A 15132-nucleotide genomic window follows, 5' to 3' on the forward strand; every position below is an offset into this window, starting at 1 on the left:
GTGTGCATTAGGGATAATAGAAAATAAACCAATCACACAACCCTACACACTGCACAGGGAACTGATAGCATCTGCTTGAAGTAAAATCCAGACCACTGATTTCAGGAAAACCAGAGAGTGGTGCTCTAAACATTTTTCCGGGTTCAAAAACAGATTTTACACTAGACTAAATGTACCAAATTTGCTTGTAAAAACTCTAAAAACTCATTTAAATTAAAACGTCTTTTTCCAGGAGGTTCCTGGCCAGACTACCGCCACAGTGACCTAGCCAAACTCTATGGTTTTGAAGAGCCACCTAAGGTTGCAGAAGAAGAGGAGGATGGGGAGCTTGAGGTAGAACAGCAGGACAGCAGCACAATCAACTCTCAGGCCTCCCAGAGACCCCACCTGCACCAGACTGATAGCGCCTCAGGTTCAGGCACCCACAGATACACCTATAGAGGTGGACCGTTTGGCCGGCCACCTCCGAACCAATTGGCTGGGGTCAAGTATTCTTCTTCTCTTTCGCTGGGCCCAGAAATACATCCTCCAGAGCAGCAAAGCCCAACCTCTGAATCGCCAATTGCTGTAACTCCATTGGCCATGTCCCCAGCTGTTCTGTCCCCTACTGGTCAGAGCTCATCTGACCTAAACCCAACTGTTTTGACCCCAGCTGACCTGCCCTCAACTGATCTGTCCTCAACTGATCTGTTTCAGAATGACTCATCCTCATCTGGCCTGTCTCAAACTGACTTGACTGAGAGTGATCTGGTTTCAGGTGGTTTTCAGTCTAGCCTCACACAAACTGAAGTGATTCCAACAGGTCTTTCCCAAACCGATTTCACCCCAACAGTTCCCGGGTCAAGTCAGTCCCCTTCCCAGTGTCCCTCAGATTCGTCTTCAGATCCTGAGGATGACGAGAAGGTCAAGGATGAGAAAGAGGAGGTTGAAAGTGTCCAAATGGAAGTTGGAGACAACTTAATTCAAGCAGTAGAACCACACAATAAACCTACCTGTACATCTCTGGAGGAGGAGAAAGAAGCAAAGACCATGTCACCCGCAACCCTGCAGGCCAAACTTGCCCACAGCTGTGAGGTGCTTTTGACCCAAAGCCCTAATCACATCACTGTTCCAGTCAGAAAGGAAAAAAGTGGGAAAAAAAGATCTAAAACCAAGGCAATCAAGAAAGCATCTGAAAGAGTTCGGAATAAGAAAGGAGAGAAAGAGAAGAGTCCAAAACCAAGTACTGACAGCAATGAAGAAGGTTCAGATGCGAAAGAGGTTGCGGGAAAAGGACGTAAAAAGCAAAAAGCAACAATTGAGAACGATGCAAAATGTAGCTCTCACAGTTCTCTGCCTCATTCCTCTACTACTGGTGGCCATTCCAAGCATCTCAGGAACAACCAGGCGACAGTGACTGTAGAAAACATCAAATTAAACAAAACAGCAGAGAGAGGAAAAGCTAAAGAACATGGGAGAGGTAAAGAAGAAAAAAACAAACCTGCAGAAGTGAAGGTGAACAAAAACAAAAATGGAAAAGTGACCACAAAAACATCCACCCACTCGAACGTCTCCTCTGGTGCTAATATCTGTTGTAAGCCACCCGTGCTTAGCAATGATGAGTTGCTGAGGCTGAAGGCCCTGTGTACCATACCCCTGAAAGAGCTGAGAATCCACCTGGTTAAAGTGGATAGCAATGGGAGGCAGCCCTTCATTGCCTCAAACATTGAATCGAAGAGGATCCCAATCAAGGAGATCAGCATCAGTAACTCAGCAGCAGAGATCATCGGAGCCTGCAAGTGAGCCTCAGTGCTTTTTTATTGGAGTTCTGCATTAAACTTCACTCTATGTCTATTATATAGTTCCACTGTATATATATATGTACAGACTATCTTTTATCAATCATCATTTATCTATATCTGACACGTGTACTGTTCTCAGCACAGCAATGCTAGTTACATAGTAGTGATGTGGGCTTGTAGTTGCTTTTAAAAAGAGTCCACTGGGCCAAACAGCCTCACTGTTTTTTTTTTATAATTGTTGCTTAAACCAAATGTAACCAGCCAAAATAACTTAGACAAGAGAGTTTAACATGAGGAGTTATGTATTTTTATCACAAGATGTTTGCAAATGTTATAGCTAATTCAAATGGGATACGAGATGTGAGTGGCTACTCAATTTATGCACTGATCTCACCTAATCTCATGCATTTAAAGTTAAATCCATTTAAAGTTACAATTCCATAGGCGATTCACTATGCTATGCTACATAATGACTAATCTACCTACACCTAAAGTCAGAAACATCACAACTCTGAGAACTCCTTTAGCATTTTCTGGATTTAGGTCAGGTTTGCCACAGACTCCAATGACCTTATGTATTTGTGCCATTCACAATGAGACTCAACACCTTGTAGATTGCCTCCATACCTGAGAAAAAAATGTCACAAGGTTTTTTTCCCAGGATATGACAAAATATAATGATTTTTATGTTAATTCCGCTTGGATTAATATAACCTGTGGTTACTTCTGTGACTTACTTACACAAAGGTAAAGATGCTTGAAGGTTTTCTGATGCAGGAGCATCAAGTCTATAAAAATGACTGATATGGAACATTTGTTTAGGACTAAAATCACAGAGAAACTCTAGTAATAATGACTTTACCCCACCTTCTCATATACATCTGCAGGTACATGTAAAAAATTAGAGTATCATGAAAAAGTTACTTTATTTCAGTAATTCAGTTTAAAATGTGAAACTCATATATTATATAGATGTATTAAACACAGAGTGATCTATTATTGTTGATGATTATGGCTTACAGCCAATGAAAATCCAAAAGTCAGTATCTCAGAAAATTAGAATATTACATAAGACCAGTTGGTACTTTTGGGAGTGTGGGCAGTGTGCCAAGTCCTGCTGGAAAATGAAATCTGAATTTCCATAAAAGTTGTCAGCAGAGGGAAGCTTGAAATGCTGTACGATTTTCTGGGAAAACAAAACTGCACTGACTTAAGACTTGATAAAACACAGTGGATCAACACCAGCAGATGACATGTCTCTCCAAACCATCACTGACCATCAGTAAATTTTGCGTTTTATTTGGAAATCAAGGGAGCAGAGTCTGGAGGAAGAGTGAAGAAACACACAGACCAAACTGCTCGAGGTCTAGTGTGAAGTTTCCACCAATCAGTGATGGTTTGGAGAGACATGTCATCTGCTGGTGTTGAGCCATGTTGGTCCACTGTGTTTTATCAAGTCCAAAGTCAGTGCAGTTTTCCCAGAAAGTATTACAGCACTTCATGCTTCAATCAGCTGACAACTTTCAAATTTGCACATTATCTGAAACACTGATTTTTGTGTTGGCTGTAAACCATAATCATAAACGCTTAAAATAGATAACTCTGTGTGTAATATATCTATATAATATATGAGCTTCACATTTTGAACTGGATTACTAAAAAAAATAACTTTTTAATGATATTCAATTTTTTTGAGATGCACCTGTAATCCTGTATGAATAGAGCTTTAGTCAAAAAAACAATCATCAGTGAAAGAAAGGTAGGAGAGTCTGACAATGTGTCCTAAAAGTGTCTGAAGTCAGTGTATTCATTATTATTTATCTCTTCTTCTCATCTGACAGGGAGGTAAATATTAAGGGCAAGTTCCGTGAGTCCTATCTGTTGCCTGCATTGTCAATTAAGCCTGTGTTACACCCTGACTCTCCAATACCTCGGGAAAAGCTTAATCCTCCAACACCCAGCATCTACGTAAGCATAAGTTTCATATTTCATCTCTTACATTCAGCTTTTACCAGATAATGGTTTTCTGTTACACACTAAGAAACCACATGCATGTTTACTTTTTTATAATGGCATAGTTTGTGACCTCCATGTTAACTTTGTGCATATGTGTGTGTTTGTGTGTGTCTTTGTTTAGCTCGAGAGTAAGAGAGATGCATTTTCTCCAGTTTTGCTTCAGTTCTGCACAGATGCCAAAAACCCTGTTACTGTTATCAGAGGGCTGGCAGGATCCCTCCGCCTCAGTGAGTGATATCTGATGATGTATTCCATCTTCATAAATCTTTATACAGTGTTGTGAATAGAGTGAATGTCCTGGTATAGCAAGGCTAATTGATTTGTTTTTGCTGTACACTAAAGATACACCTGGCCAAAAAAAATCACCACCTGGATTTAACTAAGCAAATGATCTGTGGTTGCTGCAGTTGGTCAGGTTTAGGTTCAGCAACAGTATATGCTGAAAGAATGAGGTCAGCTGACTACCTGAATATACTGAATATAGACCAGGTTATTCCATCAATGGATTTTTTCTTCCCTGATGGTACGGCCATATTCCAAGATGACAATGTCAGGATTCATGGTGCTGGAACTGTGAAAGAGTGATTCAGGGAGCATGAGATCATCATTTTCACATATGGGTTGAGAGAGAGTTCACCACAGAGTCCAGACCTTAACCTCATTGAGAATCTTTGGGATGTGCTGGAGAAGGCTTTGTGCAGCCGTCAGACTTTACCATCATTAATGCAAAATCTTGGTGAAAAATGAATTTAATACTGGATTGAAATAAATTTTTGTGACATTGAAGAAGCTTATCGAAACAATGCCGCAATCAAAGCTATAGGCGGTCCAAAGAAATATTACAGTGTGTTTTTTTTTTTATTGGCCAGGCAGTGTATTTTAGTAAAAAGGTTAGCAAGTTAGTTATCAGAATTTTGTTTGTTTCCTGATATTAGGAGTTTGATTTAGGATAAACACCTAAAAACCTGCTATTTTTTTGTTTGAATCCATCCATTTATTAACATCCCATTTTGAGAAACTCCAGAACTACAATCACTCCTCAAGTTCCATAGGGTAGAACTTATGGAGTTTAAATAAGACTTTAAAAGCAGAAATGTAAAGGCCGTAATACAAATCAGAAGAAATTTGCAAAGAAACAGAAATGAGCCTCAACATTTCTGGACTAAAGTTTTATGGACCAAAGTGATGGATCCCAGAGTTTTAAGAATTATCTGCTCATGTTCTAAAGCATACAGGCTCTTGCGTGAAGCATGGTGGAGGTAGTTTCATCAGTAATCTTAAGATATCCTTTTTGCCAATGAATCAATCAAATCTGATTGACAGGAATGTCATCATGCAGCAGCCATTAGTCAAAACACACTGCCTAAACAAAACATACCTTTATCAAGGGAAAATATAGGGTCAGTCGAAGAAGATATAGCTTAATTAAGCAGAAGAATCCTCTTAAAAATTAAACAACTGCGTTTAAAAAGAAAAACAAAAGTTAAATGCAGAGATATTAGACTTTTTTTGCTGAAACCAAGCCAAATAAGACATTTGTCTGAAGGCTAAATCATGAAATCCGCACACCTTTTTTGCAGGTTTTATTAAATGTGTCATCTTTTACCATTTAATTAAATAAACAGGCTACATTTATTTTTACAAAATAACAATTTATAAATGTTTATTAAGCACTGTCTTTTTTAACATTTCAGCTAGCTATGGTTTGATTTAAAGTCTACCTGTTCCTATACTTTCCCTTATATAGACTTGTGTAATCTACAACCACTATACAAATACTTTTTATTTCTTTAACATGTCTAGATATAAATGTAAGGAAATAAAAACTGTAACTATGGTCTATTATCTCATCTTTAGATCTCAAACCCAGATTTGCTGCTGTATGTCTATGTTAGTCTCATCACAGAGTATGTAAACATGTTGCTCACTGTAAAAAGTATTTTCCTACCAACAGTTCCATAACCACTGTCCTTCCATTGTCTTTTCTTCAGATCTGGGTTTGTTCTCCACCAAGTCCCTGGTGGAGGCGAATGGTGAACATGCTGTGGAAGTGAGGACTCAGGTGCAGCAGCCAGCTGATGAGAACTGGAACACAGCTGGCTCAGCTCAGACTTGGCCATGTGAGAGTAGCCGATCCCACACCACCATTGCCAAGTATGCCCAGTATCAGGCCTCCAGCTTCCAGGAGAGCTTACAGGTACACATACAAACTAGCACCATCTTCATGCTTTCAATTGAATGACTGTTTATATTGTAAATACTGCTTTTTCTATTGCAAAATATGACATCCCTTAACCTCAGTTACTAAATGAAATATTGTTTCCATTCTATCTAAGCAGTCCCTGCATCTTCCTATAGTTATCCTAATTATTTACATCTCTTCTTATATTAAATTCAGACGAGAGCTGTACCTTACATTTTTTTATAATTAATCAATCAACTTATTTATCCATTAGTCAATTACCCTCCTATTATGTTACGGGTCAAATTGACTTGTTTTAAAGTTTAAAGATCTAGGAAAAATAGGTAATTATTTTTTTTCAGTATGAAACGTCTTGCCTTAATTAGTGTAATCAACATATAATATGAAAATAGTTCATCTCATATATTTGAAACCACACCTACAAAAACAAAATCTAAAACAAAATTGCAGTGCTGTTTTAATGTTATGTAAAACTATTGTGTTTTATATGTTAGTCTTTCAAAAGTAATAAAGTAGTAAAACCTAAAAAAAAGTTTGAACCTTTTTTTTTTATGAAAAACAAGTCAATTATCCTAATTAAACCATTACCTGTTAGAGAGAAGGAACACCATTACACTAAATATTGATAGAATAATTAGCAATGGAGTTAGTAGTGAAATACTCACACTGCTTGTTATATATATTTTTGGGGTTTTAGACATCTTTTGGATAATTAAACAAACACTGGGTCAAATTGACAAATTGATTTTTTTCCTGAAAAATGAACATAACAGGAAGATTAATCAAACTATTATGAATGAACAGTTGTGAATATGCATTTCTTATGGTGGTGAACTGTTTTAAATACATTGTTTACTGTAGTAGTGTGAGGTTTGGGCCATCTTTGCAACACATTGACACACATTATGCAAAACAATGTATTTCCATAATTGATGATGTTGATTACTGTGAAGGGTCACCCCAGCCTCAGTACAGACTTCAAAAAAAGCACACCCTGTACAGCAAAAACCATTTAATCCATAAGAGCCCAGATGCCACTAATTCAGATAAATTCAGTGAACAGCTCTTTCATGTTTTTGTCTTATTGTGAGCACATGACTTTTAATATTTTAAGGCTAAAACCATATATTTGAACATTTTGTTCCAGAAATCAGATCAGAACTAGTTATATAGAATGTAAAATATTTAATTAAGGCTTTTGAATTGTTCAAATGGTTGAAACGGACCTGTAGAAGCAAAAAATGAATTATAAAAAGAGCTAACCCAGCACTCCTAATTTTGTAAATTAGGTCAGATGAACGAACCAGATTCACAAACTGTCCTGTAGTGATGCTCTCAGGATGTTTAGTATACATCACTAAGAGACTTTAACATAAGCTGAAGTGAAGGACAGAGTGCTGCATGGAACTTTTCAATTCTTTAAAAGGGTCTGTGACACATACGTCACCATGGGCTTTTTTGGGTTAATGATTTACTTGTCCTTTTTATGTGCATTTCTCAGGAGGAGAAGGACAGTGAAGATGAGGATGAAGGAGATAAGAAATCAACTGAGTCTAAACCAGAAGCTTTGTCCAGCCCTCCTTCTGCTCCCAGCACTCCCAGGTCAGGAGTTTACTTTATTATCTCTTAATGTTAATGTTAACTCCAGAAACCTTGTTTCAAGTGTCACGTTCTTCACTGTTGGAAATTATGTGTATCTCTCTCTTCTAGCTCTGATCAGAAATCAATTGGGAAAATCATCAAATTTGGAACCAACATTGACCTGTCTGACCCTAAGAGGTAAGACTTGCATATTTGTTTGCTTTTTTAACAGCGTGTTTGATTGTGCTTTAGTTAGTGTTTAATGTGAGTTCAACCATCTTAAAGGCTAAACTATTTAAGCTGTTAAGATATTGTTTAAGTTGTTAAGAAGTGTGTTCAGCTCTCTTGTACACTACATGTACTGTATGTGGACTAATTAAGGCATTCAGCTACTTTTAAGATGTGCAAATGAACACACATCTTAGAAACACAGTCTATTCCCTGTAGTTAAGTATTGCCAGTAGTAAAGGCAGAATAGAAAATATTGCCGTTATGTCTAATGCCAGGCGTGGGCTAGAACGGTATAATTTAAAGCCCAAAGCATTGAGCTGTGGAGCGGTGGAACTGTGTTCTCTGGAATGAGATAATACTCCATACAGTACTTTGGGATGAGATGAATATTAGGTATGGTGGTGACCATTCAACATTGAGATCTCACTAACTATCTTGTTGCTGAATGCCATCCAATCCTTACTGTAGTTAAATTGACAGTTACTCCAACAAAATCAGTTGAATAAATCTTTTTAATGTAATATATTAATATGTCATGATTTTTTAAAGGAACAGTGAGTAAGCTGGTGTCCCAATACTTCCATGTAGTTTAATTACAGTCCTGAATGAAGTGTGCTGTTTTTGAAAACTTAAAAGCCAGTAAGGACACTGTGGATAAACAAACTAAATGTTTTCAAGACAAGACAAATTTGTGGGCAAATACATTTTCCAGTTTAGACAAACATATCTTTGATATCCAATGAAAAGCAAGTATCTTTAGTTTTGTCTATTTTTAGTTAAATACATACTCTGCCTTGCCAAAAACAAAGTTGCCACCTGGATTTAAGTAAGTAAACGATGTGGGGTTGATGCTGCAGTTGGTCTGCAGATCTAGATTCAGCAACAGTATGTGCTGAAAGAATGAGGTCAGCTGACTACCTGAATATACTGAATATAGACCAGGTTATTCCATCAATGGATTATTTCTTCCCTGATGAACACAAGATTATTCCAAGATGATAATACCAGGATTCATGGTGCTGGAATTGTGAAAGAGTGATTCAGGGAGCATGAGATCATCATTTTTTTTACACATGGATTGAGAGAGTTCACCACAGAGTCCAGACCTTAACCTTATTGAGAATCTTTGGGATGTGCTGGATGGAGAAGAGAGGCTTTGTGCAGTGGTCAGACTCTCAGTCAGACTGATCAATGCTGGAAGATCTTGGTGAAAAATGAATGCAACACTGGATTGAAATAAATCTTGATAGTGCAGAAGCTTATGGAAACAATGCCACAGTGAATGTGTGCAGCAATCAAAGCTAAAGGTGGTTCAACAACATATTAGCGTGTGTGACTTTTTTTATTTGGTGGTGACTTTTTTTAGTCAGGCAGTGTCATTTGAATGCACAAACTGTCCCTTGCACTGTCAGAATTTCTTGATTAATGGACCAGCAGAAATTCTACAAAATTACCTGAATTACATCGACTTTCATTTACCTCCTGTAAAGTTGCAGTTTTGAAGATACATGTTTTTTTTATTTATTAGGCAGCGATGATATGGTCCTTCAGGAATAGTTACTTTATAAGACTTACCCGACATTTTTTTGGTGTAGTTTAAAAAAAAGTACATTCATTCATTGAAGAACATACTTGATTTCAAGATTATTAAAGTCCTTGGAATGGATACACTGCCTGAGGTCATTTCCTGAGGCTGAAAAGTCCTGTAGGGAAAACAAATCTCCACAAATGAGTGAGGTGGACAAGCAGATAAATCATCACAAGTACTCAGCACTAGATGTTCTCTGTCAGAGGATGAGAGGGGCAACAGCCTGGGGCCTAGAGCGACTGCCGGTCGGACCCTGGAGACTGGGCTCCCAGTAGATGGAGGGGATCCAATCACAGGCTGCTTTAGTCTGGACGAGGACTGAAGTTTCTTAACAGTTCTGGGCTGGCAGAAGTGGAATGGCCATGTTTTTAAAGTAGACAGCACTTCTCCTTTATTGTCTGGAGATGGCTAAGATCTCCTCAGTTGCACAGGTTCCTCTGGGGAAAAAAGGGGTGTTGGTTGATTAGTCCTCAGAATAGCTCTGAAGTTAATATAGGCTTGTATTGTTGTTTCATTTGAGTACATGTATACAGTGGAGCGAATATACATTCCCACAGGACCATGGTGCAACATGGAAAAAACAACACAACACAATACAGATTAAATAAAGTGATAACGTGCAAACTAGTGGTGTGCAATAATAAAAAAATAATCAGATTATTCACAGCCAAATTTTGGGATTAATCGTGATTAATCTTGCTTTGTCTTCTCTTTAGAATTAACCTCATAAAAAGTATTAAAAGTAAATAATAGATTCAGTGTTAAATGTAATTATATTATTGGTTTTAAACATAATAAACATAACAAAATAATTGTATTAATCATAACAATATTCTGTGATTTAATCATGATTGAAATTATGATTTTTTTTTAAATGCTGGTATTTCCTGTGTTACATTATTGTTTTCATTACAATATCTCAGGGTAGTTTTCATGATTTTAAATTAGAATCTTTTAACATGCAAAGCTACTGAGGTTAGTTTCAGTTAGTATTTCCACCTTCAACAACCTGGAAAAAGGAAACATGGCAGTAATTGACTGTATAAGTGTGTATGTGTGTGTGTTTCTGTGTGAGAGAAAGGGTATGAGGGAGAATCTACCTTCTGAACTCAACAGTAAGCAATGGTGATATATCGCTAAATAAAACCACTATTGTGTTAAAAAAGTTTGAAATAATTTGCGTTTAAAATGCATGTTAAAGTTCCTAGAGGAATCTTATTCATTAACATTAACCCTAGTGGTAACCCTAGTGCTACATAAATGTGCAAGAATAAAACTAGACCAATACAATAAATACAGTAAATATGCCAGACATTAGACATTAGTGCTTTCTGAATGTGTGTGGTGAGGGATGAGGTGTAGATGTGTGTAACGTGCTGTGACATATAGGAGCTCACAGTCAGTTTCTAGTTTACGTAAACACAGCTGTTACTGAGGGAGAGAATGTATTAGAATACTTGTAGCACTGAATCTCCTTTCCCTGTTAGCAGCTCTGTTTTTGTGTGTTTGTCTATATTGAGCTGTTTTATGTGGGATGTGTTGTGTTGCTGTGTGCAGGTGGAAGCCCCAGTTGCAGGAGTTGCTGAAGTTGCCAGCATTTATGCGCGTTTCTTCCACTGACAACATGCTGAGTCATGTGGGTCACACCATACTGGGCATGAATACAGTGCAGCTGTATATGAAGGTCCCGGGCAGCAGAACTCCAGGTTTCCACACAAACACCCTAATTCACATTCATTTGGATAGGAGACTTTAAAGGCCATGTGTTACACCCTGCAAAAGTCTATTTTCATGCTTTGCCCCATTTAAATAGTGACTGTGCTTGTGAATATATATCTGATCTGGGAGTGAGGTGTGTTCAGAAACATTTTGACGTTTTGCTACCTTGGTGGTTAGAAACAGGTGTGCAACTGACTGATTTGAACCCTGATAACTCATTCATTGCTGTCTTGGCATCGCAGGTGCGCCGCATGTGCTAAACGCGCATACACCCACACTCGTTACACACACACAAAAAACACGCAGCAGCACACAAATCTAATTTTACATCAAAAATAAACCAAATACAAAAAAAAACATTGTTGTTACCATAAATGAGCTGCCTGCTCACAGCGTAGAAGACAAGCACAGAAGCTCTGCGCCAATAAAATATCAATCCGCCAAAGTAATAGCACACCTGGCACCTAATAGCAAGGCAATGGCAAGTGACCGGCTGATTGGTTTATTTCACATTCACGCCTTTTTATTTTTAGAGTCCTTACGATACCAAACACACACCAACCTGCCCTAAATCAAGCTGCGCAGTGCTGTGCAGGTTGGCAGCTCACATATAGATCAGTAAAATAGGGCCCTAAATGTTTTGTGGATTATGTTGTTTACTGTAACGGGAGGCGGTAGTGTCCTAACCAAAAAGGTGATTTTTTTATATATATATATGGTCATACTGTCTTTGATTTGATGCTATGTTTCATTGTCCTCAGGCCACCAGGAGAACAATAACTTCTCCTCTGTGAACATTAACATTGGCCCTGGAGACTGTGAGTGGTTTGCTGTGCATGAACATTACTGGGAGGCCATCAATGATTTCTGTGAGAAGTGAGTAATTTATGGTTCATCAGACCTTTATTTTGAAAATAACAAATACGATTTTTTAAAATTCTATTTATTGTTAGTTATATTGTCATGGTTTGGAGCATGATAGCCTGACCCAGACATTTAAACAAGTCTGTTTTAATGTATCTAGAAACATGTTTGTTGAAAAAAGTCCTAAGGTCCAAACCCATTTCACCCCTTGCCCCCCCCACTTACCCCTCCCCCTTCATTTTGAGTGTAACCCTTTAATTTGAGACAGAGTTACAAGAGGAAGGAATAAAATCCTCCCCCTAAGAATTGAGACACCCCTACCCCTTGGCGTGCACACGCAAAACAGAGGGGTAGGGGTAAGGGGTAGGGCTATGGGGTGAAATGGGATTGGGCCTAAGTGGCTGCTAGAATAAATGCTGAGAATAAAAAATCTAAAAGAGTTTTTATTTGTAGAATGATATTTATAAGCAGTTTCTTTTGTCACTGCGTTAAAGTATTCATAACTGCATTTGAATTGTTTTATAATTATGATTATTGTATGAATAAAGAACACACATACAGTATAAACATGTTTCCTATTGTGGTGGTCTATCTCTCAGGCATGGAGTGGACTATCTGACCGGCTCTTGGTGGCCAGTCCTGGAAGATCTATACCAGGCCAACATCCCAGTGTACCGCTTCATCCAGCGGCCAGGAGACCTGGTGTGGATCAATGCTGGCACTGTGCACTGGGTACAGGCTGTGGGCTGGTGCAACAACATCGCCTGGAACGTGGGCCCTCTCAACCGTGAGTACTGTCTGTGCACACCAGGGGGAGCTACAGTAGATAATCAACTAATCAAAAGTGTCTGTTAAAAGATGGAATTGTAATGTGATCTAAAGCATTACTATATAAAATGTCATCATCTGATAAGTTGCTTCAGTTGATTTTGTATTACTTGTCTCTGGTATCATTAGAGGAGCCGATAAGAGGGACAATGAGTAAAGTAATAGGGAGGTGGTCATAATTAGAGCTTAACTGTGTATGTTATTTTTTTAAGTTTGATAATCCATTAGAGGTTGGCGATATGGCCCTAAAATTATATAACAATATTTCCTGGTATTTTTGGGATAATGACAAAACACTGAATTAAAACATTATTTCAAGAATACAATACTGAATTATTGAATATGATATGATATGGCACACCAATAACTGAGATATTGAAAAATAATTTTATCAGATTTGTAACAGAAGTCAATGATTCAGAATGTCATGATACTAATAATGCAGTCCACATATCTCCATATATCCAGGATTAAAATAAAATAAATTATACTGGACAGATGTAATCTGTCTCTAGTAGATATATAATGGGAAATGCGAACAGTGTAATTTTTTTTTTTTTTTTGCTAAAAACAGCAAAAAACCCAGATGTGATAATTAGAGGTGTGGTAATATGGCACAATATATTTTAGAGTAAAATATCATTCACAATAATTAAAAATGTTGGCGATGTTTTTGCGTTCGATATGATATGGCCCACCCCTACTATCCATGTAATTCAATTTAAAGGGATATTTGTGTTGCTTGCTGAAGTTTCTCTCATACTTATTTGTAGTTGTGATCCAGGTCAGAAAGTGTTACATCTATAAATAAGAGACAGTTAATATACATTATATTCTTAGGTGAAAGTGTGTGTCCTGGGTTAGGTGCGTGTGCTGTTTTTGAGAAAGCTGATGGGTGTGTGTTTGTGTGTGTCCTCTCAGCATACCAGTATCAGCTGGCTCTGGAGCGCTTTGAGTGGAACGAGGTCAAAAAGGTCAAGTCTATTGTTCCCATGATTCATGTCTCCTGGAATGTCGCCCGTACAATCAAGATAACAGACGCGAACACTTACAAAATGATCAGGTGAGTTAAGTGTGTTTCTGTGTTGTCTCATTTGTTTCTTACTAATGCATCAGAAAATAAATTTAAGTGTCCAATTTTCAGTAAGATATTAGTAATACATTTTTGTAGAGAGTTGTGTTAAATTTAATGTTGTTATTGCAAAAGCTACACATGAACTTAAATGCAACATCTGATGACATATAAATAATATGAACATTCTGTCTGATCTCATTGAAAATGTGGGATATCATTTATCAGAGGTGTGGAATCAACTTACAAATTTAATGAATTTTGACTCGACTTTGACTTTTAACTTTGCTGACTGGACCTGGAATTGAACTTGCGCTTTAAGAATAAAAGACCTGACAGCCTTATTTTTAACATCATTCACTTCCATGTTCACTTCCAATAAGTAATGTTAAATTACGTTACTAGAACATTTTGTGCCCTATCGTACACCCCACACTGTCAAAATGGCATCAGAGATTAGGAATAAATCTACACTGATGGGTGTGTTGGTTTGGAAGTGGGGTGTGTACTAACGTGCCAAAGTCAGAGCACACTTTCCTCCTAAAGGGAATGGCATGTGACACCCATGAATAATGAAGATAATTAGTACATGCCTTTTGGGTGTTTCGAGCTGTGCAAGGTGTATTTTTTGTGCCCCCGCGATACCAAAGACCACCGACACGCCCTAAATCCAGCTGTGCGATACGCAATTGACTGGTGCCTAGAGAAAACTGAAAACTGAAATAGGCACTATGCAATGATTGTACAGTAAAGTCATATCCATAATTCTTGAGACATAATTTTTCTTCTAAGTTATTAGTATAATCAAAAGTAACATTATTGATTTGGTTTTTTTTATGGAATTTTAAGAAACACAAACCTTTGCAAATTCATCATGTCATTTTAATATACTACAGAACAACTACTGCATCGGTGTTGCATTTGGTGACTTAAAATCTTAAGTCAAGTATTGATTTAAAGCAGCTAGGTAGGATTTCCTTGATTTCCTTGATCTTTTTAAAGAAGTAAAATTACAGCTTGAAACTCACTGCAGCGCTGCATTGAGGTGTAACAGGAGGAATAGCGGTGCTCTCGCGTCTGTGCCGGAGCTCCTCTGAGCTCAAACCAGACTCTGTAAGTTTTCCGAGGCGGCCGCGACCAACGCTCGCAAGAACTGCGACCTGCTTTCCGACCTTTAGTTCTAACAGTTCTACAAGGACTACTGGTTCATTCTTTACAAACTAACATACAGACACTCTGGCAAAGGCTG

The 15132-nt window shown here is 37.8% G+C and overlaps 1 protein-coding gene and 1 long non-coding RNA gene across 5 annotated transcripts in view; both read left to right on the top strand.

Annotated features, from left to right (window-relative positions):
• Window positions 1–15132, top strand: part of kdm6bb (lysine (K)-specific demethylase 6B, b) — a 79523-nt gene that overhangs the window by 58880 nt on the left and 5511 nt on the right. For all 4 annotated transcript variants that reach the window (XM_022667232.2, XM_007236047.4, XM_007236046.4 and 1 more), the window contains 10 exons: window positions 233–1778; window positions 3623–3749; window positions 3919–4024; window positions 5789–5994; window positions 7502–7602; window positions 7711–7779; window positions 10958–11106; window positions 11881–11995; window positions 12583–12770; window positions 13733–13874. In XM_022667232.2, coding sequence (XP_022522953.2) covers window positions 233–1778; window positions 3623–3749; window positions 3919–4024; window positions 5789–5994; window positions 7502–7602; window positions 7711–7779; window positions 10958–11106; window positions 11881–11995; window positions 12583–12770; window positions 13733–13874 — 2749 coding nt within the window. The remainder of the gene's footprint in view (window positions 1–232; window positions 1779–3622; window positions 3750–3918; window positions 4025–5788; window positions 5995–7501; window positions 7603–7710; window positions 7780–10957; window positions 11107–11880; window positions 11996–12582; window positions 12771–13732; window positions 13875–15132) is intronic.
• Window positions 1–15132, top strand: part of LOC125784791 (uncharacterized) — an 83814-nt gene that overhangs the window by 45682 nt on the left and 23000 nt on the right. The gene's annotated exons all lie outside the window — the stretch shown is intronic.

Source organism: Astyanax mexicanus, chromosome 20 (assembly GCF_023375975.1).
Source record: "Astyanax mexicanus isolate ESR-SI-001 chromosome 20, AstMex3_surface, whole genome shotgun sequence".
Taxonomy (NCBI): domain Eukaryota; kingdom Metazoa; phylum Chordata; class Actinopteri; order Characiformes; family Acestrorhamphidae; genus Astyanax; species Astyanax mexicanus.